The 23,240-nt window shown below is 41.1% G+C and overlaps 1 protein-coding gene across 1 annotated transcript in view; it reads left to right on the forward strand.

The window, feature by feature from the left end:
* LOC311102372 (SH3 and cysteine-rich domain-containing protein-like) overlaps window positions 1-23,240 on the forward strand; it is a gene marked incomplete at both ends in the record, with an annotated part of 104,732 nt that overhangs the window by 51,398 nt on the left and 30,094 nt on the right. Inside the window, 2 exons of the mRNA XM_084143693.1 lie at window positions 972-1,053; window positions 2,680-2,756. Of these exons, the coding sequence (XP_083999819.1) occupies window positions 972-1,053; window positions 2,680-2,756 (159 nt within the window). The remainder of the gene's footprint in view (window positions 1-971; window positions 1,054-2,679; window positions 2,757-23,240) is intronic.

Consider the following 23,240-nt stretch of genomic DNA (forward strand, 5'->3'; position numbering starts at 1 on the left):
CTAGTGGTATAGACGAGAGCCACACATTGAAGTACGTGCCAAAACTAGTGTGCTCTGTCTCTTACAGCAATGATTGGAATGCAATGATTGTACAATTGAGACAAAGAACATATTGAAAAGCTACAGTACAACAGCTTCAACACAGGTGTTCTTGTTGTATGTTTACTCCAGCTCTTTAATATCTGCCTTGAGCGATGATAGTGTACTCGGATACAGCCACTGTCGAGTAAATATGACCAATAAAGGAAATCTAGGGGGGATTGGAATGATGACTCCAGGAGAGATATCTGCTCATAAAAAACGCTCAGATTAAAGAGCTTTTAGACAGAGAGGAGGACTCGAAGACTCTACAGTTTATCTGTGTAAATTTCACATTAACTGTACTGCGACTTGAATTAGCCCTTTCTAAAAGGATGTCTCAAAGCAACCAGGGCAGTCCTGTCAACGGCAACTGCTATGGTGTGGGTCTAAAGTACTACGGGTTTAGACACTGGGACAATGTGATCACAGCAAGGGTTACCGTCAATGATAGCAGAGGGCATTTCCAAGTAAACTAGGCTCACCCACCCCTTTTATTTACCACTACAGACGATAATAATGACCAACTGTAGATTTTGATCCCATATTGCTTTACTTCCACATTCAGTTGATTGGATCATCAGTGTTGTTATGATTCCTCCAACTGTTGCCCAGTCATAATATTAGTCAATGTTTTTGAGCTCCATTGAGCAGCTTTTGTAAATTCAAGATAACATCAAAGCTTTTTTGGTGGTCCTAAAAGTGGACCTACATCTAGACAACCCTCTACGATTCTCAGAAGTGTGGCAAACATTATAATGTTGTAGAAAGCAGTGTTTCTGTGTGTGTGTGTGTGTGTGTGTTCTGGGTACCTATCTACTGTATAACGGGTGATCTGAATGACTGGTATCAATCTGTCAGTTAGATGTAATAGCTTCTATCTGCTCCCACAGACCAGTGACTTAGCCCAGGTTCCAGAAGAGGCCATCGCTCACAGCAGTCAACATGAACTCACCAGGAAGCACAGTGATAATGGTGAGTACTGTACACGGTGTACCCAATGGTGTAAAGTACTTAAGTAAAAATACTGTAAAGTACTACTTAAGTAGGTTTTTGGGGTATCTGTACTTTACTTTACTATTTCTATTTTTGACAACTTTTACTTTTACTCCACTACATTCCTAAAGAAAATAATGTACTTTTTACTCCATATATTTTCCCTGACACCCAAAAGTACTCATTACATTTTGAATGGCTAGCAGGACAGGAAAATGGTCAAATTCATGCACTTATCAAGAGAACATCCCTGGTCGTCCCTATTGCCTCTGATCTGGCGGACTCACTAAACACAAATGCCTCATTTGTAAATTAAGTGTTGTAGTGTGCCCCTGGCTATCCGTAAAAAAACAAAAACAAGAACAAATAAGAAAATGGTGCCATCTGGTTTGCTTAATATAAGGAATTTGAAATGATTTACAGTGCCTTGCAAAAGTATTCATCCCCCTAGGCGTTTTTCCTATTTGTTGCATTACAACCTGTAATTTAAATTGATTTTTATTTGGATTTAATGTAATGGACATACACAAAATAGTCCAAATTGGTGAAGTGAAATTAAAAAAATACCTTGCTTCAAAAAATTCTAAAACATAAATAACGGAAAAGTAGTGCGTGCATAATTCACCCCCTTTGCTATGAAGCCCCTAAAGAAGATCTGGTGCAAACAATTACCTTCAGAAGTCACATAATTAGTTAAATAAAGTCCACCTGTGTGCAATCTAAGTGTCACATGATCTGTCACATGATCTCAGTATATATACACCTGTTCTGAAAGGCCCCAGAGTCTGCAACACCACTAAGCAAGGGGCACCACCAAGCAAGCGACACCATGAAGACCAAGGAGCTCTCCAAACAAGTCAGGGACAAGGTTGTGGAGAAGTACAGATCAGGGTTGGGTTATAAAAAAATATCTGAAACTTTGAACATCCCACGGAGCACCATTTAAATCCATTATTAAAAAATGGAAAGAATATGGCACCACAACTAACCTGCCATGAGAGGGCCGCCCACCAAAACCAAACCTGACTCAGTTACACCAGCTCTGTCAGGAGGAATGGGCCAAAATTCACCCAACTTATTGTGGGAAGCTTGTGAAAGGCTACCCGAAACGTTTTACCCAAGTTAAACAATTTAAAGGCAATGCTACCAAATACTAATTGAGTGTATGTAAACTTCTGACCCACTGGGAATGTGATGAAATAAATAAAAGCTGAAATAAATCATTCTCTCTACTATTATTCTGACATTTCACATTCTTAAAATAAAGTGGTGATCCTAAATGACCTAAGACAGAGAATTTTTACTAGGATTAAATGTCAGGAATTGTGAAAAACTGAGTTTAAATGTATTTGGCTAAGGTGTATGTAAACTTCCGACTTCAACTGTATGTACAGTATTTATTCATGAAATAGCTTCTCTACCAAAGCTTGTAAAATGAATGCTTAGGTTTATTCCAGGACATTCTCTGTCTTCTCTAGCTTTTAATTTTTTTAATGTTTTATTTATTTAACCTTTATTTAACCAGGTAAGCCAGGTTTAATGTCTTTGATAATTTAAGTATTTGTCATTGATATGTGGTGATTTATTGAATGTTTTGTGTTCCAGTGTTCACATCACTTGAGAACGGGACGGAGCCCATTCCCTATTGCCATGTGGCCGAGAGGAAACCTGATGATTCACCGGTAAGGAGCCCAAACACTGAACATACAGTATAGTATGAAGATGGCGATGGCGCCGTACTGGATTGCCTCCGTTTTGCAAGCTCTGACCCAACTTTGCTATTTTGTGATTCTTTTGTAGTTTATTTTTACTTTATTTTCACTAAATGTATCCGCTATCATTTCTTACAACCGACAATAACTTTTGAACATCAGATTGGCAGTTAATTACCTCAATTCCATCTTTGACTTCGACTCATCTGCCCTGGGCTCTTTCTGTAATATTGTCAATGATCTCAAGGCAGCTGGGACCATAGTCACCAAGAAAACAATTGGTAACACACTACGCAGTAAAAGCCTGAAATCCTGCAGCGCCCGCAAGGTCCCCCTGCTCAAGAAAGCACATATACAGGCCCGTCTGAAGTTTGCCAATGAACATCTGAATGATTCAGAGGAGAACTGGGTGAAAGTGTTGTGGTCAGATGAGACCAAAATGGAGCTCTTTGCCATCAACTCAACTCGCCGTGTTTGGAGGAGGAGGAATGCTGCCTATGACCCCAAGAACACCAACCCCACCATCAAACATGGAGGTGGAAACATTATGCTTTGGGGGTGTTTTTCTGCTAAGGGGACAGGACAACTTCACCGCATCAAAGGGACGATGGACGGGGCCATGTATCGTCAAATCTTGGGAGAGAACCTCCTTCCCTCAGCCAGGGCATTGAAAATGGGTCGTGGATGGGTATTCCAGCATGACAATGACCCAAAACACACGGCTGGACAAGATTGTAGACCTACACAAGGCTGGAATGGGCTACAAGACCATCGCCAAGCAGCTTGTTGAGAAGGTGACAACAGTTGGTGCGATTATTCGCAAATGGAAGAAACAAAAAATAACTGTCAATCTCCCTCTGCCTGGGGCTCCATGCAAGATCTCACCTTGTGGAGTTGCAATGATCATGAGAACGGTGAGGAATCAGCCCAGAACTACACGGGAGGATCTTGTCAATGATCAAAAGGCAGCTGGGACCTTAGTCACAAAGAAAACAATTGGTAACGCACTACGCCGTGAAGGACTGAAATCCTGCAGCGCCCGCAAGGTCCCCCTGCTCAAGAAAGCACATATACATTCCCGTCTGAAGTTTGCCAATGAACATCTGAATGATTCAGAGGAGAACTGGGTGAAAGTGTTGTGGTCAGATGAGACCAAAATGGAGCTCTTTGGCATCAACTCAACTCGCTGTGTTTGGAGGAAGGGGAATGCTGGCTATGACCCCAAGAACACCATCCCCACTGTCAAACATGGAGGTGGAAACATTATGCTTTGGGGATGTTTGGGGACAGGACAGGACCACTTCACCGCATCAAAGGGACGATGGACGGGGCCATGTACCATCAAATCTTGGGTGAGAACCTCCTTCCCTCAGCCAGGGCATTGAAAATGGGTCGTGGATGGGTATTCCAGCATGACAATGACCCAAAACACACGGCCAAGGCAACAAAGGAGTGGCTCAAGAAGAAGCACATTAAGGTCCTGGAGTGGCCTAGCCAGTCTCCAGACCTTAATCCCATAGAAAATCTGTGGAGGGAGCTGAAGGTTCGAGTTGCCAAACGTCAGCCTCGAAACCTTAATGACTTGGAGAAGATCTGCAAAGAGGAGTGGGACAAAATTCCTCCTGAGATGTGTGCGAACCTGGTGGCCAACTACAAGAAACGTCTGACCTCTGTGATTGCCAACAAGGGTTTTGCCACCAAGTACTAAGTCATGTTTTGCAGAGGGGTCAAATACTTATTTCCCTCATTAAAATGCAAATCAATTTATAACATTTTTGACATGCGTTTTTCTGGATTTTTTTGTTGTTATTCTGTCTCTCACTGTTCAAATAAACCTACCATTAAAATTATAGACTGATCATTTCTTTGTCAGTGGGCAAACGTACAAAATCAGCAGGGGATCAAATACTTTTTTACCTCACTGAATAGGCTAGGCCTACTATAATTATTTCTCAACTTTCCTAATATTAAGCACGTTGCTTCTCATTAAAACAGGAGTATAGCCTACCTGGCTGGCATGAAAAAGAACCAAGGGAAAAGCGTCCTCCATTCGCTATTTAAGTGCATAGATGACATATTTTTTTTTCCGCTGCCCCTGTTTTCGAAACAGGCGCATGATAATGGTCCATTCTAAATCAAAACTTTCACACAGATATTATTTAGTATATGTAAAGAAAAGATTAAATCAATAATAGTGTGATGGTTGACAATATTAGCCTATCACTTGTGAATTATATATTATCACTTGTGAATGATGCCCTGCTTAACGCAAACAACACATGCTTTTTTTGCATCTTTTTCAAATCATAGTCGCACACCTCATGTAGCCTAGCCCATAGGCCTATATGTTTTGATCACAACTAAAGTGGCCAAAGAACTTCTTAAAATTAAGCACATTTATCCGCTTTACAATGGGTGTAGAGCCTAACTGGCATACATAAGCAGCGCGTGAGTTTCAGGTTTGGGGAAGATACTTTCACCATAAAAAATAAATAATAAAAGCATTACATGCATAATCACTTTTGAGAATAGTGTTTTCCTGCTAATGGAACATTCACGCTTATAGCCTACTGCCATGTGCGCTTTGCTGCGCTTATAATGTGAAGAAATAGCCTAATAGTTTATCAACATTTTAAGCTAAACGTTCTCATCTGTTGCGTCAGGCTCACTGCTTAAAACAGTTTTTTTGATGCTAGTGGTTGTATTAATTTGGGATCTATCGCATCCCACAACTATCCCGGACTATGTTTGGAATATTTATTTCTCACACAGAATAGAATAGGTCAACTTTTGTGAATGAGAGACTGATGAAGTGTGTACAGCCTGCGCAAAAAACAAAGCAGAGCTCATACCTTTCATGCAACTTTTTTCAAGTCATCACTAGAGTCGCATCATGCAGTCTTAGAATGTATAAAAAATCTAAACATATAGCCCAACATTTGTATCACAACTAAAGTTACATAAATCATTCTAGATTAAGCATATAGGAGTACCTGTTTCTTTGTTAAACGCTCAACACAGAATAGCCACATGTGCACACTCCCTCAAATCGTTTGGAGAAAATATCCTTTCTATTTTATTCAGCTATGTTCAATTGTATTCTTCATACTATAAAATAATGTAAAATAATTGTATAAACAAGCAGGAAAACTTACATCCAGAGGCTGCTTTTCTGGTTGCCGGTGATTTTAATGGTGCGTCATTAAGACATGTGATGCACAATAGAGGTTGACACCTGACCATTTCATAAAAACAACAACTCTGTAGGCTAGGCCTAATATAGTTTACTTAATAAATATACACTACCAGTCAAAAGTTTGGACACACCTACTCATTCAACGGTTTTTCTTTATTTTTAAAATGTTTTATATTGTTGAATAATAGTGAAGACATCAAACTATGAAATAACACATATGGAATAATGTAGTAACTAAAAATGTGTTAAACAAATCAAAATATATTTTAGATATTAGATTCTTCAAAGTAGCCACCCTTTGCCTTGATGACAGCTTCGCACACTCTTGGCATCCTCTCAACCAGCTTCATGAGGCAGTCACCTGGAATGCATTTCAATTAACAGGTGTGCCTTCTTAAAAGTTAATTTGTGGAATTTCTTAAAATAGCCACCCTTTTCCTTGATGACAGCTTTGCACACTCTTGAAAATAGTAAAAAATAAAGAAAAACCTTGGAATGAGTAGGTGTGTCCAAACCTTTGACTTGTACTGTATATATTTGTTTAATGGTCATTTCCCCCCTCCCCCTTCCGTCGGCTCACTTGCCTCGCTCCAATTGTTGCCAGTCACTAGGCTACCTCAGATGCCAACCTACATCACTAGGCTAAATGATGAAGCCTTCAAGGAATTGCAATGTCTTGTTGCAGCCAAGGACCCATCACTAACATTAACATTAGAGCCAAAGCAAGAGTGATGTTTTAGCTACATTTGATGGAGTTGTCTTTGACAAGGAAGGAACCGATTTACAGGGCTTGTAAAAAAATGCTGTGGTTTAATCAAATAGGCTTCCAACCGAGAGCGGGACAAGCAGCCTGAAGCGGCATAGCTGCTCTACTCCTAACAACTTTACCGTCAAGCCCAATTGTTTGTGTATTTAACTAAACCCATGCAATCTGAGGTGAAGAGTGAAATAAAAATAGATCGACTTATCCAGTACTGCCGCTGAGGTTTTTTATTTTTTATGTTCATGTTGTAAATGTTCATATGTGTGCAGTGCTCAGCTCTAGGCTACAGATTTATGCGGGTGCTGAGCAGAGCATTCTGCTGGGGTCTCTGTCCTCATCCTTCAGTCTTAATCGCTCTAAATTTAGGTCATTTAGAATATGCTCTTATCCAGAGCAACTTAGGCCTACAGTCAGTGCATTTAACTAAAACAGGTAAGACGACCCCAGGTGGTGAGGGTAGGCAACATCACCTCCGCCACACTGACCCTCAACACGGGGGCCCCACAGTGGTGTGTGCTTAGTCCCCTCCTGTACTCACTGTTCACCCACGAATGCGTGGCCACGCACGACTCCACCAACATAATCAAGTTTGCTGACGACACGACGGTGGTAGGCCTGATCACCGGCGACGATGAGACCGGAACAACAACCTCTCTCTACCTCAACGTCAGTAAGATCAAGGAGCTGATCGTGGACTACAGGAAGGGGGGGGCGAGAAGTCACGGTCACGCCTCCATCCACATCGACAGGGCTGCAGTGGAGCAAATCGAGAGCTTCAAGTTCCTCGGTGTCCAAATCACTAAGAACTTAAAATGGTACACACACACACACACACACACACACACGCACAGTCGTGAAGAAGGCGCGACAGCGCCTCTTCCCCCTCAGGAGGTTGAAAAGGTTTGGCAAAAGGTTTTACCTTTATACATACAGTATCTACCTCTATCGATCCAGTATCCCTGCACATTGTAAATATGGTACTGGAACTGACCCTGTACAGTGCCTTCGGAAAGTATTCAGACCCCTTGACTTTTTCCACATTTTGTTAAGTTACAGCCTTATTCTAAAATTGATTAAATATAAAAAAAATCTCAGCAATCTACACACAATACCCCGTAATGACAAAGCAAAAATAGGTTTATAGAAATGTTAGGCAAATGTATTAAAAATTAAAAACAGAAATACCTTCTATACCTTAAGTAGTCAGACCCTTTGCTATGAGACTCGAAATTGAGCTCAGGTGCATCCTGTTTCCATTGATCATCCTTGAGATGTTTCTACAACTTGATTCGAGTCCACCGGTGGAACGTTCAATTGATTGGACATGATTTGGAAAGGCACACACCTGTCTACAGTTGAAGTCGGAAGTTTACATACACCTTAGCCAAATACATTTAAACTCAGTTTTTCACAATTCCTGACATTTAATCCTAGTAAAAATGCATAGGTCAGTTAGGATCACCACTTTATTTTAAGAATGTGAAATGTCACAGTATGAAAAATGTATGCACTCACTAACTGTAAGTCGCTCTGGATAAGAGTGTCTGCTAAATGACTAAAATGTAAATGTAATGTCAGAATAATAGTAGAGAGAATTCTTTATTTCAGCTTTTATTTATTTCATCACATTCCCAGTGGGTCAGAAGTTTACATACACTCAATTAGTATTTGGTAGCATTGCCTTTAAATTGTTTAACTTGGGTCAAACGTTTCGGGTAGCCTTCCACAAGCTTCCCACAATAAGTTGGGTAAATTCTGGCCCATTCCTCCTGACAGAGCTGGTGTAACTGAGTCAGGTTTGTAGGCCTCCTTGCTCGCACACGCTTTTTCAGTTCTGCCCACACATTTTCTATAGGATTGAGGTCAGGGCTTTGTGATGGCCACTCCAATACCTTGACTTTGTTGTCCTTAAGCCATTTTGCCACAACTTTGGAAGTATGCTTGAAGTTTTTTATTTAGGTTCCCAAAATGCAAAATATGTCCAATTGTGATGACATTCTTACAATGTTTGTATCAGGGTGCACAGTGTTGAGGCACTGTTGAGGAATTTGTTTGTACAACAATTCATATAAAAACACATATGGCAAGTATATGTAATCACATGACAGTTTATTAGGCATTGGTTGTACAAACATAGTTTTATTGTATTTTGTTGATATTCACAATTGAACCTGGGAATTTTGGAGTGTTTTCCCCGGAATTAATGCACTGCACCACTAGGATTGGATTTATACACAAATATAAAGCTGTTCGCACCTTTACTCTAACTTCCAGGTTGTGGGTTTTGTCTTTGCAGAGAGAGGATAACTAAATCAAAAAAAAAAAATAGTATCTTCTATTATTTCTTACTCAACCAATCCTCATTATATAGTGTAAAGATGGGATGTTTTGACTTTTATTTTCCTTACGAACTTAATTTGTTTAGATTTGTTTAGTTTAGATTTTCTTTCTTCCAAAAATAATAACGTTTTGGAGTATTAAGGTATTATAAGCAATTTTATATTACTTTTCACAATGCAAATTGTTTATAATAATAATAATAATAATAATAGGCCTTTAATCTGTTACATTCACTGATAAAATTGACTCAATTTGACCGCCAATATATTTTTGGCAGTGATTTTGTGGTTCCGGGAACCGCTGGCCTACAGGGATGGCAGATCGCAGGTTCAAATCTACTTGATGGCCTTTCTTTTAAAAAGCTGTAACTATGTTTGGACAATACCCTAATCAAATATCATGAGAGAAGATTGAAATGCCATTAGTGTACAAGTTTGGCAACTTCATATAATAATGTTACACTACACTATCAATGTAAGCAGAACATTGCAGCAATGTTTTCAGAACTACTTGCATTATTGTTGAAGTATGTTTTTAGAACATTATTAATAATTTAGAATATTATTTTATAACATCATGCCATAACATTACAGAATAACTTTATAAGATTCTCGAAGGAATGTTTCTTATTTAAGCATTAAGGCATGAGAACCCCGGGGATTATTGTGTGATAACTCCCGACTAAGGCCTGTTCTTAGGCCCGGGTTCGAGGGCCTTATTGCTTTTATAAAACATTTGCCAACATATTTATTAAAATATTAATGACATATTTTAACTAATTTTTTGGTTGGTTGTTAGTTATTTTCTCATGTTTTGACCCTGTCGTTAATTCTAATAAACCTATTCAACATTGCTATGCTAAACAAATAATTGGCATGTAGCAAGCTAGCAGAGATTCAATGATGATGAGAGACAATAACTACAATAAATAATGATTTAATAGATATCCAATAGGCCTACATAGGCAACAACTATTATGGTTGGTGAGTCCGAGCTAACCAAGCTAGTTGTGATGTTAATAGTGACGTTTCCGTTGATGGCGCACGAGTGGAAGAACAGTCCATGGTCCTGGTGCTGGTTGGTGACAGTCAGTGCATGCTTCTTCTTTGGCGGAGAATGGGACGTCCCACTCACATCATTGCCAGCTAAAATGTCACTCCAGCGCTTTCTGTTCTCCATGTTAGGGGCTGCTAATAACTCTTGAGTGAGCTCTCACACCGATGGCCACTCACAGCCATTATTTCCCTTGCCTCCAGCCCCGCATCGGAAAACCTTTGCATTCTGAATTTGCTACCCAAGCAGGCTGGTCGTTAGTTATCTTCTCATGTTTTGACCCAGTCATTAATTCTAATCATTATATTTATTTGACATTGCTATGCTAAACAAGGTGTTCCACAACTCCTGCATATCAACCAATCAGCATCCAGGATCCAAACAACCCGTTTTATAATTGTTGTTATAGGTGTTAGTACTAATATCTCCATCAACATTAGCTGAATATTCCAGGAATGTTTTCTCAGAACTTCTATTGCTCCAAAATGTTATCGCTGAAGTATGTTCAGGGAACATTATTGGAACAGTCATGTCATAAAATTACACTATAACTATATGGAATGAATTCGCTGCATGTTGTTTTGTGTGTTTTGGATGACGTCTCTATGAATATCAGCACAACGTTCCTGTAATGTTTTCTTAAAACCTATTCAATTGAATCTGGACATAATTGCTTAAGTATGTTCAGGGAATATTTTTGGAACATCATGTCATAATGTCACACTATAACTTTATGAGACCATTATAGGAATATTCCCTCCTTGTTGTTATGGGTGTTTTGAGTAACATATCCATCAACATTAGCAGAACAATCCTGTAATGTTTCCTCAGAACCACTTATATTGCTCCCACATTTTGTTGCGGCAGTACGGTCTAAGAACATTACAGGAAAATTGTGTTATTACATTCCCTGGCAACATAATGAGAATCTTAGGGGAATGTTCTGTGGTAGTTGTTACAGATGTTGTGAACAACATTTTAGTGAATGTTAGGAGAACATTCCAAGGATATCTTATTCTTAGAAAATATATTTGGTGATCAAAAACATTCTTTGAATGTTTGTGGGACGTTATCATCCTAATGTTAATGCTGGGTAGACAGAACCAGAGAGAAGAGTTCATATTTCTCACAGACCTTTTCCTACTGTAAATTACTTTAGTGCTACTCATTTAAAGGGCAATTCCACCACTTTTCAACCTCATTTTCATTATCTCCAACACAATATCATTGTATACATATTTGAAAATGGCGCATTTCAACGTTTTGTAGAAAAAAATATAAAGTTCAAAAGTTCTATCCGATGACATCATCAAAAGTTAAGACATTTTAAAAACAGTGATTTTCAAACACTATGAGATTCGCAATGACCTGTGGACCAAGAAAATACAGGTTGCAGGTTTTGAAAATCACTGTTTTACTTACTTTTAATCCTACCCTGTGATGTCACAGAGAAGCATTTTTTAGGACCTTTCGTCCTATCTTATTAACCAAAGAATAAAGATAGAAACTTGCTGATTTCACATACAGTGCCGTGAAAAAGTATTTGCCCCCTTTCTGATTTTCTCTATTTTTGCAAATAACAAAAAAATTGATGCTTATTTTGATTTATTTAATTAACAAAGTTATGCAACACCCAATTCCAAAGTTATGCAACACCCAATGGGACCCATCTCGTCCAAAAAGTTGACTCAAGTTTGCCAAAAAGTACCTGGAAGCATCTGGATGATCATCAAGACTCTTGAAAGAATGTTCTATGGACAGATGAGTCAAAAGTTTAACTTATTGGACGACATGGGTCCCATTATGCCTGGTGAAAACCCAAACACTGCATTCCACAGTAAGAACCTTATACCAACGGTCAAGCATGGTGCTGGTAGTGTGATGGTTTGGGGATGCTTTGCTGCCTCAGGACCTAGATGACTTCCCATAATAGGAACCATGAATTCTGCTCTGTATCAGATAATTCTACAGGAGAATGTCAGGCCATCCATCAAGTCTACCTGAAAATGGCTAAAAAGCAACACATTTTAAGTTTTTGAATGGCCTAGTCAAAGTCCAGACCTATTCCCAATTGAGATGTTGTGGCAGGTCTTGAAATGAGCAGTTCATGCTTGAAAACCCACAAATGTCACTGAGTTAAAGCAGTTCTGCATGGAAGAGGGTACAAAATTCCTCCACAGCGACGTGAGAGACTGAACAGCAACTACAGGAAGTGTTTGGTTGGTGTCATTGCAGCTAAAGGTGGCACAACCAGTTATTGAGTATAAGGGGGCAATTACTTTTTCACACAGGGGCACTGGGGGTTGCATAACTTTGTTTATGAAATCAATTAAATAAGTATGTAATTGTTGTGTTATTTGTTCACTCAGGTTCCCTTTATCTAATATTAGGTTTTGGTTGAAGATCTGATAACATTCAGTATCATACATATGCAAAAGTAGAGAAAATGCTTTTACAAATACTTTTCCACAGCAATGTATGTAGACACTGGTAGGGTGCTGGAGATAATGAATATGAGGTTGAAAAGTGACGGAATTGCCCTTTAATTCCTGCCAAAGTACAGTGCATTCGGAAAGTATTCAGACCCCTTGACTTTTTTCACATTTTGTTACGTTACAGCCTTATTCTAAAATGGATTAAATTGTTTTTTCCCCTCATCAATCTCGACACAATACCCCTTAATGACAAAGCAAAAACAGGTTTGTAGAATAAAAAAAAAAATATATATATATATATCACATTTACATAAGTATTCAGACCCTTTACTCAGTACTTTGTTGAAACACCTTTGGCAGCGATTACATCCTCGAGTCTTCTTGGGTATGACGCTACAAGCTTGGCACACCTGTATTTGGGGAATTTCTCCCATTCTTCTCTGCAGATCCTCTCAAGCTCTGTCAGGTTGGATGGGGAGCGTCGCTGCACAGCTATTTTCTGGTCTCTCCAGAGATGTTAGATCGGGTTCAAGTCCATGCTCTGGCTGGGCCACTCAAGGACATTCATAGACTTGTCCCGAAGCCACTCCTGCATTGTCTTGGCTGTGTGCTTAGGGTCGTTGTCCAGTTGGAAGGTGAACCTTCTCCCCAGTCTGAGGTCCTGAGCACTCTGCAGCAGGTTTTCATGAATGCTCCGTTCATCTTTCCCTCGATCCTCACTAGTCTCCCAGTCCCTGCCGCTGAAAAACATCGCCACAGCATGATGCTGCCACCACCATGCTTCACCGTAAGGATGGTGCCAGGTTTCATGCAGACGTAACGCTTGGCATTCAGGCCAAAGAGTTCAATCTTGGTTTCATCAGACCAGAGAATTTTATTTCTCATGGTCTGAGAGTCCTTTAGGTGCCTTTTGGCAAACTCCAAGCGGATTGTCATGTGCCTTTTACTGAGGAGTGGCTTCAGTCTGGCCACTCTACCATAAAGGCCTGATTGGTGGAGTGCTGCAGAGATGGTCGTCCTTCTGGAAGATTCTCCCATCTCCACAGAGGAACTCTGGAGCTCTGTCAGAGTGACCAACAGGTTCTTGGTCACCTCCCTGACCAAGCCCTTCTCCCCCGATTGCTCAGTTTGGCCGGGAGGCAGGCTCTAGGAAGAGTCTTGGTGGTTCCAAACTTCTTCTATTTAAGAATGATGGAGGCCAAACCCTTCCCCGGATCTGTGCCTCGACACAATCCTGTCTCGGAGCTCTACAGACAATTCCTTTGACCTCATGACTTTGTTTTTGCTCTGACATGCACAGTCTACTGTGGGTCCTTATATAGACAGGTGTGTGCCTTTCCAAATCCTGTCCAATCAATTGAATTTACCACAGGTGGAGTCCAATCAAGTTGTAGAAACATCTCAAGGATGATCAATGGAAACAGGATGCACCTGAGCTCAATTTCGAGTCTAATAGCAAAGGGTCTGAATACTTATGTAAATAAGGTGCTTTTTTAAAATTTGTAATACATTTGCAAACATTTCTGAAAACCTGTTTTCACTTTGTCATTATGGGGTATTGTGTGTACATTGAAGAGGATTATTATTTTTTAAATCCATGTGAGAATAAGGCTGTAACGTAACAAAATGTGGAAAAAGTAAAATGGGTCTGAATACTTTCCGAATGCACTGTATATCAGTGGAATGCTATAGTGTTTGATTGTGTTTTTTACTCATCCAGGAGGCCCCCTAACACCCAGATACTTTAAACAGGGCCAGTAGAAAGATAAAATGGATGTAACACTAGAGAGAGAAAATGGTTGAGAAAATGGTACGGTGTGGCACATGTGGGTGTGTGAAGCGGCCTGTCTGTCTTACACTAGTGGAACAGAGTAGAACACACAAACATGAATAAGGATTTGTTTGATTTTAATACTGTTTTATGAGGTCACAAATAACGTCTCTCACGAGGCGCCTGCCTCATTAACAGACCCTTTGTCTTGGGTGCTGCGCTCTTTTATGACCAAGCACAAACGCATTGAAAAAGACTGCTGGCACATTGAACACAGGTATAAATACATTCTACGAGAGCTGTTCGTGACAAATCATAACTTCTGATCAGGAAATGGAAAATGCAAAGCTAATGTTTCTTTGTGGAGCCCAGTGGCTAATTATTTTCTCAGTCCCTATTGTTTGTGCATGCTGCAGGATTTTTTGCCCACGGCTATCCTTAGTCCAGTGCCCATTTGTCCTACGGACTAACACATTGACATCATATAATTCTAAAGATAGCACCAACTGCTCTGGAGCTAATAACAGTATGCTATTGAAAGCCTCTGAGAAATATCTGTACTGTGCTTGCTGGCGGGCTGTAATCTACTCTGCCCCTTTAGCCTGAGAACTGATCCTGAGCCAGTTCTTGCTGTGTGTGTGTCCATCTGTGTGCTACTCTTGGCCAGACTCCCATCACTTCCGAATTTCCCAGGAGTTAGGAGAAAAACATATCTCCCTTACAGACGAATTATATCCCTGCCCACACAGATATGAATAAGCTCTCACCCTAATGTTTATCTATCCAGCTCTGGTCTGCGCAATATTTATTATCTGTGTGCAGCTGACACGTTACAGAATTCATTGTTTTTCTCTGAAAGTTGGCAAACCAGTGCAAACTCCAGATTGCCCACTGTAATATTGAATATTTTATGGGCAAATCTCAGATATATTTATTTTGCCCTCTCTCTGGCTTCTACGATGGTAGAATGACAAAGTTCTAGAAGAACTTTCATATTTGTAATATTTCTATCCAGCCCCTATTTATAATACATTTGACATGTTTATCCTTAATGTCAACTTTGGAAAAGACCACAAACACATAGAGTACAGATAAACACAAAGATATACAATCAAACATGCACTACATACACACAGCTTTTTTCACACACACACACACACACACACACACACACACACACACACACACACACACACACACACACACACACACACACACACACACACACACACACACACACACTGCAACACATACAGTAAATGTTTATTCAAAGCCAATTACTTTGTGGCGAAATCCTGCATGGAGCCTTCACTGTTTGCTGCCACTTTAAGAGTGCATCAGCAGTCAGGAAGGAGAAAATAAAGATAGCACTTCCGGCTCAGTGTGGGAGCTCTCGGTTGTGTAATTTAAATTGATTTTTATTTGGATTTCATGTAATGGACATACACAAAATAGTCCAAATTGGTGAAGTGAAATGAAAAAATTAACTTGTTTCAAAAAATTATAAAAAATAAATAACGGAAAAGTGATGCGTGCATATGTATTCACCCTCTTTGCTATGAAGCCCTTAAATAAGATCTGGTGCAACCAATTACCTTCAGAAGTCACATAATTCGTTAAATAAAGTCCACATGTGTGCAATCTAAGTGTCACATGATCTGTCACATGATCTCAGTGTATATATCTGTTGCTCATCTGTACCCCAGTATCTCTATTTGCACATCATCTCTTGCACATCATTCCAGTGTTAATACTAAATTGTAATTATTTTGCACTATAGCCTATTTTATTGCCTTACCTCCATAACTTGCTAAATTTGCACACTGTATATTAATTGTATTTCTGTTGTATATTTTTTTTTTGTTTTTTTTTTTGTTTTACCCCATATGTAACTCTGTGTTGTTGTTTTTATCGCACTGCTTTGCTTTATCTTGGCCAGGTCGCAGTTGTAAATGAGAACTTGTTCTCAACTGGTTTACCTGGTTAAATAAAGATGAAATAAATAAAAAAAAAATATATATATATACACCTGTTCTGAAAGGCCCCAGAGTCTGCAACACCACTAAGCAAGGGGCACCACCAAGCAAGTGGCACCATGAAGACCAAGGAGCTCTCCAAACAGGTCAGGGACAAAGTTGTGGAGAAGTACAGATCAGGGTTGGGTTATAAAAAAATATCAAAAACTTTGAACATCCCACGGAGCACCATTAAATCCATTATTAAAAAATGGAAAGAAATGGCACCACAACAAACCTGCCAAGAGAGGGCCGCCCACCAAAACTCACGAACCAGGCAAGGAGGGCATTAATCAGAGAGGCAACAAAGAGACCAAAGATAACCCTGAAGGAGCTGCAAAGCTCCACAGCGGAGAATGGAGTATCTGTCCATAGGACCTCTTTAAGCCGTACACTTTAAGCCGTACACAAGCTGGGCTTTACGGAAGAGTGGCCAGAAAAAAGCCATTGCTTAAAGAAAAAAATAAGCAAACACATCTGGTGTTCACCAAAATACATGTGGGAGACTCCCCAAACATATGGAAGAAGGTGCTCTGGTCAGATGAGACTAAAATTGAGCTTTTTGGCCATCAAGGAAAATGTCTGGCGCAAACCCAACACCTCTCATCACCCCGAGAACACCATCCTCACAGTGAAGCATGGTGGTGGCAGCATCTTGGAAACAGGGAATTGGAAACTGATCAGAATTGAAGGAATGATGGATGGCGCTAAATACAGGGAAATTCTTGAGGGAAACTTGTTTCAGTCTTCCAGAGATTTGAGCCGGGACAGAGGTTGTAAGGCAACAAAATAGGAAAAATGCCAAGGGGGGTGAATACTTTCGCAATCCACTGTATGTGCAACTCTGCAGAAGTCTTGTTTATTTTCAGCTTGCTTAGTTTGTAAAGTGTTTAAGTCAACAGCTAAGACCCTCTCTCTCTCTCTTACTCTCATTTTCCCTCTATCGTTCCAGTGCTTTACACTGCAGCAGATTTTCTTTTTTTCAATGCGCTCCTTTTGATGTTCAGAGTCGCTGGACTATTATTGCCTTGCCAGACGTATTTGAATGAAGAATGGCGCCGGAGGGGATGGCTTCTGTTTTACGGGCTCCTAACCAATTGTGTTATTTTGTGTGTTTTTTCGTGTTGTTTGTAACTTATTTTGTACATAATGTTGAAGCTACCGTCTCTTATGACCGAAAAGAGCTTCTGGATATCAGAATAGCGATTACTCACCTCGAACTGGACAAATATTTTTTTATTTAATGAGTCAGACGCAAAGGATATAATGTTGCTCCTAGACAAGGACCAAATCCCCATCATTCGCATTAAGAAAATAAGGAAATACAGGGGTGCAGATCAGGGTGCCTTGTGAGAATTAGTCGGCTAGTGGGTAACCCACCTCTACCATCCGTTCTATTAGCCAACTTGTAATTACTGGAGAATAAACTGGATGAGCTCCGTTCGAGACTATCCTACCAACGGGATATTAAAACCTGTAATATCTTATGTTTCAACGAGTCGTGGCTGAACGACGACATAGATCATATACAGTTGGCTGGGTTTTCCGTGCATCGGCAGGACAGAACAGCTACTGTATGTACGGTAAGACGAGGGGTGGGGGTGTGTGTCTATTTGTCAATAACAGCTGGTGCACAATGTCTAATATTAAGGTAGTCTCGAGGTATTGCTCGCCTGAGGTAGAGTACCTCATGATAAACTGTAGACCACACTGTCTACCAATAGATTTTTCATCTATATTTTCGGTAGCCATTTATTTACCTCCACAAACCGACGCTGGCACTAAGTCCGCACTCAACGAGCTGAATAAGGCCATAAGCAAACAAGAAAATGCTCATCCAGAAGTGGCACTCCTAGTGGCCAGGGACTTTAATGCAGGCAAACTTACATCCGTTTTACCTCACTTCTACCAGCATGTCACATGTGCAACCAGAAGAAAAAAAACTCTAGACCACCTTTACTCCACACACAGAGATGCGTACAAAGCTCTCCCTCGCCCTCCATTTGGAAAATCTGACCATAATTATATCCTCCTGATTCCTGCTTACAAGCACAAACTAAAGCAGGATGTACCAGTGATTTGCTCAATATGGAAGTGGTCAGATGATGCGGATGCTACGCAACAGGACTGTTTTGCTAGCACAGACTGGAATATGTTCCGGGATTCATCCAATGGCATTGAGGAGTATACCACCTCAGTCACCGGCTTCATCAATAAGTGCATCGACGACGTCATCCCCACAGTGACCGTGAGTACATATCCCAACCAGAAGCCATGGGTTACAGGCAACATCCGCACCGAGCTAAAGGCTAGAGCAGCCACTTTCAAGGAGCAGGACACTATTCCGGACACTTATAAGAAATCCTGCTATGCCATCAGACAAACCATCAAACAGACAAAGCATCAGTACAGGACTAAGATTGCATCCTACTACACTGGCTCTGATGCTCGTCGGATGTGGCAGGGCTTACAAACTATTACAGACTACAAAGGGAAACCGAGCCACGATCTGCCCAGTGACGCGAGCCTACCAGACGAGCTAAATGCTTTTTATGCTCGCTTTGAAGCAAGCAACTCTGAAGCATGCATTAGTGCACCAGCTGTTCTGAACGACTGTGTGATCAAGCTCTCCGTAGCCGATGTGAGCAAGACCTTTAAACAGGTCAACATTCACAAGGCCGCGGACGTGTACTCAGAGCATGCGCGGACCAACTGGCAAGTGTCTTCACTGACATTTTCAACCTCTCCCTGACCGAGTCTGTAATATCTACATGTTTCAAGCAGACTGCCATAGTCCCTGTGCCCAAGATAGAGAAGGTAACTTGCCTAAATGACTACCGCCCCGTAGCACTCACGTCAGTAGCCATGAAGTGCTTTGAAAGGCTGGCCATGGCTCACATCAACACCATCATCCCGGAAACCCTAGACCCACTCCAATTTGCATACCGCCCCAACAGATCCACAGATGACGCAATCTCAATCGCTCTCCACACTGCACTTTCCCACCTGGACAAAAGGAACACCTATGTGAGAATGCTGTTCATTGACTACAGCTCAGCGTTCAACACCATAGTGCCCACAAAGCTCATCACTAAGCTAAGGACCCTGGGACTAAACACCTCCCTCTGCAATTAGATCCTGGACTTCCTGACGGGCCGCCCCCAGGTGGTAAGGGTAGGCAACAACACATCTGCCACGCTGATCCTAAACACGGGGTCCCTCAGGGGTGTATGCTTATTTCCCTCCTGTACTCCCTGTTCACCCACGACTGCATGGCCAAGCACGACTCCAACACCATCGTTAAGTTTGCTGACGACACAACAGTGGTAGGCCTGATCACCGACAACGATGAGACAGCCTATAGGGAGGAGGTCAGAGACCTGGCAGTGTGAGGGTTGTGAAGAGGGCACGACAACGCCTTTTCCCCCTCAGGAGACTGAAAAGATTTGGCATGAGTCCCCAGATCCTCAACGTTTTACAGCTGCACCATTGAGAGCATCCTGACCGGTTGCATCACCGCCTGGTATGGCAACTACTCGGTATCCAACCGTAAGGCGCTACAGAGGGTAATGCGTACAGCCCAGTACATCACTGGGGCCAAGCTTCCTGCCATCCAGGACCTCTATACCAGGTGGTGTCAGAGGAAGGCCCAAACATTTTTCATAGACTCCAGTCACCCAAGTCATAGACTGTTTTCTCTGCTACCGCACGGCAAGCGGTACCGGAGCGCTAAGTCTAGATCCAAAAGGCTCCTTAACAGCTTCTACCCCCAAGCCATAAGACTGCTGAACAACTAATCAACCTACCTGCATGTACAAATATTAGACATTGCACATTGACATTGACTCGGTACTGGTACCCCCTGTATATAGCCTCATTATTGTTATTTTATTGTGTTACTGTTATGACGAGTTTCTCTGGTATCGAGTACTTCCGGATGTAAGAGAGTAGTTAAACACTTAGATGGAGAGTTGATTCATAGTTATTTGATATTTACAGTACTGGATTCACATGACAAGCGGTACGGGCGTAGCCTATAGTCATCCGAATGACTTACATAGAAAACCTCTGAGTTTATATAATGCTTTCCGAGCTACTTCCATCCAACAGTTGCCAACCATTATTGAGTGTCAATCATCTCCTACAATAGGATCCCCCTACATGGTATTGTGTGGCACCCTAGCCAGGCTATTCCATCACATACTCCTTCTAAGATTAGCACAAGTGGCCCCCATCTATCTTAGCACGCAGACCTTCTGGCACCCACCAGTAACATAAATAACATATGGTGTTGTCACGGATTCAGCCGAGGCTGCCCCTCCTCCTTGCTCGGGCAGGCTTCGGCGTTCGTCGTCACCGGAGTACTAGCTGCTACCGGTCCATGTATCTATGTTCGACTGGTTTTGTCTTCATTGGTCACACCTGTTTCCCATTATGTAGTTACAGTGTGGGGGAAAAGTATTTAGTCAGCCACCAATTGTGCAAGTTCTCCCACTTAAAAAGATGAGAGAGGCCTGTAATTTTCATCATAGGTACACGTCAACTATGACAGACAAATTGAGAAAATAAATTCCAGAAAATCACATTGTAGGATTTTTAATGAATTTATTTGCAAATTATGGTGGAAAATAATATTTGGTCACCTACAAACAAGCAAGATTTCTGGCTCTCACAGACCTGTAACTTCTTCTTTAAGAGGCTCCTCTGTCCTCCACTCGTTACCTGTATTAATGGCACCTGTTTTAACTTGTTATCAGTATAAAAGACACCTGTCCACAACCTCAAACAGTCACACTCCAAACTCCTCTATGGCCAAGACCAAAGAGCTGTCAAAGGACACCAGAAACAAAATTGTAGACCTGCCCAAGGCTGGGAAGACTGAATCTGCAATAGGTAAGCAGCATGGTTTGAAGAAATCAACTGTGGGAGCAATTATTAGGAAATGGAAGACATACAAGACCACTGATAATCTCCCTCGATCTGGGGCTCCACGCAAGATCTCACCCCGTGGGGTCAAAATTATCACAAGAACGGTGAGCAAAAATCCCAGAACCACACGGCGGGACCTAGTGAATGACCTGCAGAGAGCTGGGACCAAAGTAACAAAGCCTACCATCAGTAACACACTACGCCGCCAGGCCCCTCTCATCTTTTTAAGTGGGAGAACTTGCACAATTGGTGGCTGACTAAATACTTTTTTCCCCCACTGTATACTAATGATTTACTTAAATCACTCAGTCATCTTATAAATCATAACCAAAACCAAATTACTTATCTCAACCAAATTTAGAATGACAATGCTTAGTGATTCACATGGTCCTTATTAATCAAAGTTAACCCTCAACTTAGCACATATCACCACTCTCAGAATGTACACTTATATTACATACAGTATAACAATCCAGAATGCTAGTATTACCTTCATCGTCATGAGAATAACTACAGATCATTATCTCAATGCATTCTTAATCCCCATTACTACAAATTTAGATAAATCCAAACGAATTATGGACACAGCTGACCAACCCCTTCCTTCCCCGGCACTTAAATCTTCTGGCGTCTCTTCATTATCTTCTTCAGACAGCTTCATAGTTCAAAATGACTTGCCCATGACAATGTCCCAACTTCAATGTCTCATCCGAGTCACCACCATCTCTACACCCCTTTGTGTCTTGTCCATTTGCCAACCAGTAAACCAACAACATGAGACATGTTGTATTTGAACAGATCTTTCTCCATTCTCACTCAATGGTGGACTCCTGTCCCACTCCCTTGAGATAAAAAACATGAGAGAAAATCTGTTGATAGCTTCGATTGGCTGTTGTAGACTGGTTGCAGGTAGAAGTGGTGCTGTACAGGAACGTCTTCAACGCCTCTGATGTTCATCTTCAGCCGGTTCAGAGTTTTTTTTTTTTTAGGTTTACAACTTTCTAGGCCAAATTATCCCTACTATGCGTCAAGACACCATCTGTATTTACCTCAAGAGAAGACAGAACATAACAGTTTAGTTGAGTTCATTTCTAATCCAAGAAATCCATGTAGTATCTGAAAGTCTGATTTTGCTGATGTTTGCAAATGGTGTAATAGATTAACTTTACTCTGCTTTGCTGAAACATCTGGAAAGCATTACTACATAGGCTTCTTGGAATAGAGGACATTTGGAGATATGGGGAGGCCAGGGATTGGTCTATCAAAAACCACCCATCTTATGTTACATAGGATATAAATACCATGTTTTGAACAAAGGACAGAGAGAATAACATATTAGAGATTGGGTCAGTTGTTCTCCAGATGTCTGCAGGAGTCTGTAAATTGATACTGTAATCTTTGATGTAATAACCCATTATAATCAAGGACAGTGTCAGCGGAATTCTTGTCATCACAGCAGATCAGCATCGTTGTCTCGACACCACAGAATGGCGATGAGGATTTGGGACGTGTTGCGTCTTTTCTCAGCATTCCCTTCATGGGCGCCGAGCTGACTCCCGCTCAAGAGGCATGCAGATACGGTGAGCTTTCTCACAAACTTTGGGCGCTGGTCAGTTCGTGTGCTTGTGTGTGTGTGTGCGTTGAGGAGATGTACCGTCAAAGGACTTGTGTGTGCGCTTTGCTGTTATTTGCTGTGGGATGAGAATCCGTTCTACATTTCTAAATTTGTTTGCGTTGGGAACAACGCAAACAGGGGGGAGTGTCTATAGGAATTGTTAACACTGGGCACACGGATATTTGGCTTGAATAAAATTAAAAGGAGTGTCCAGGGATAGCATGAAGGAATAAGGCCAGGAAATAAGGAAAAAGTATACTTTTAGGACGTCGCTGGTTAAAGGAAGCCCTCAAACGAGGCGATCATTAGGATGGGCCGAAAATCCTGAAAACTCACT

This window comes from Coregonus lavaretus, assembly GCF_964263955.1.
Source record: "Coregonus lavaretus genome assembly, chromosome: 27".
In the NCBI taxonomy this organism is placed as follows: Eukaryota; Metazoa; Chordata; class Actinopteri; order Salmoniformes; family Salmonidae; genus Coregonus; species Coregonus lavaretus.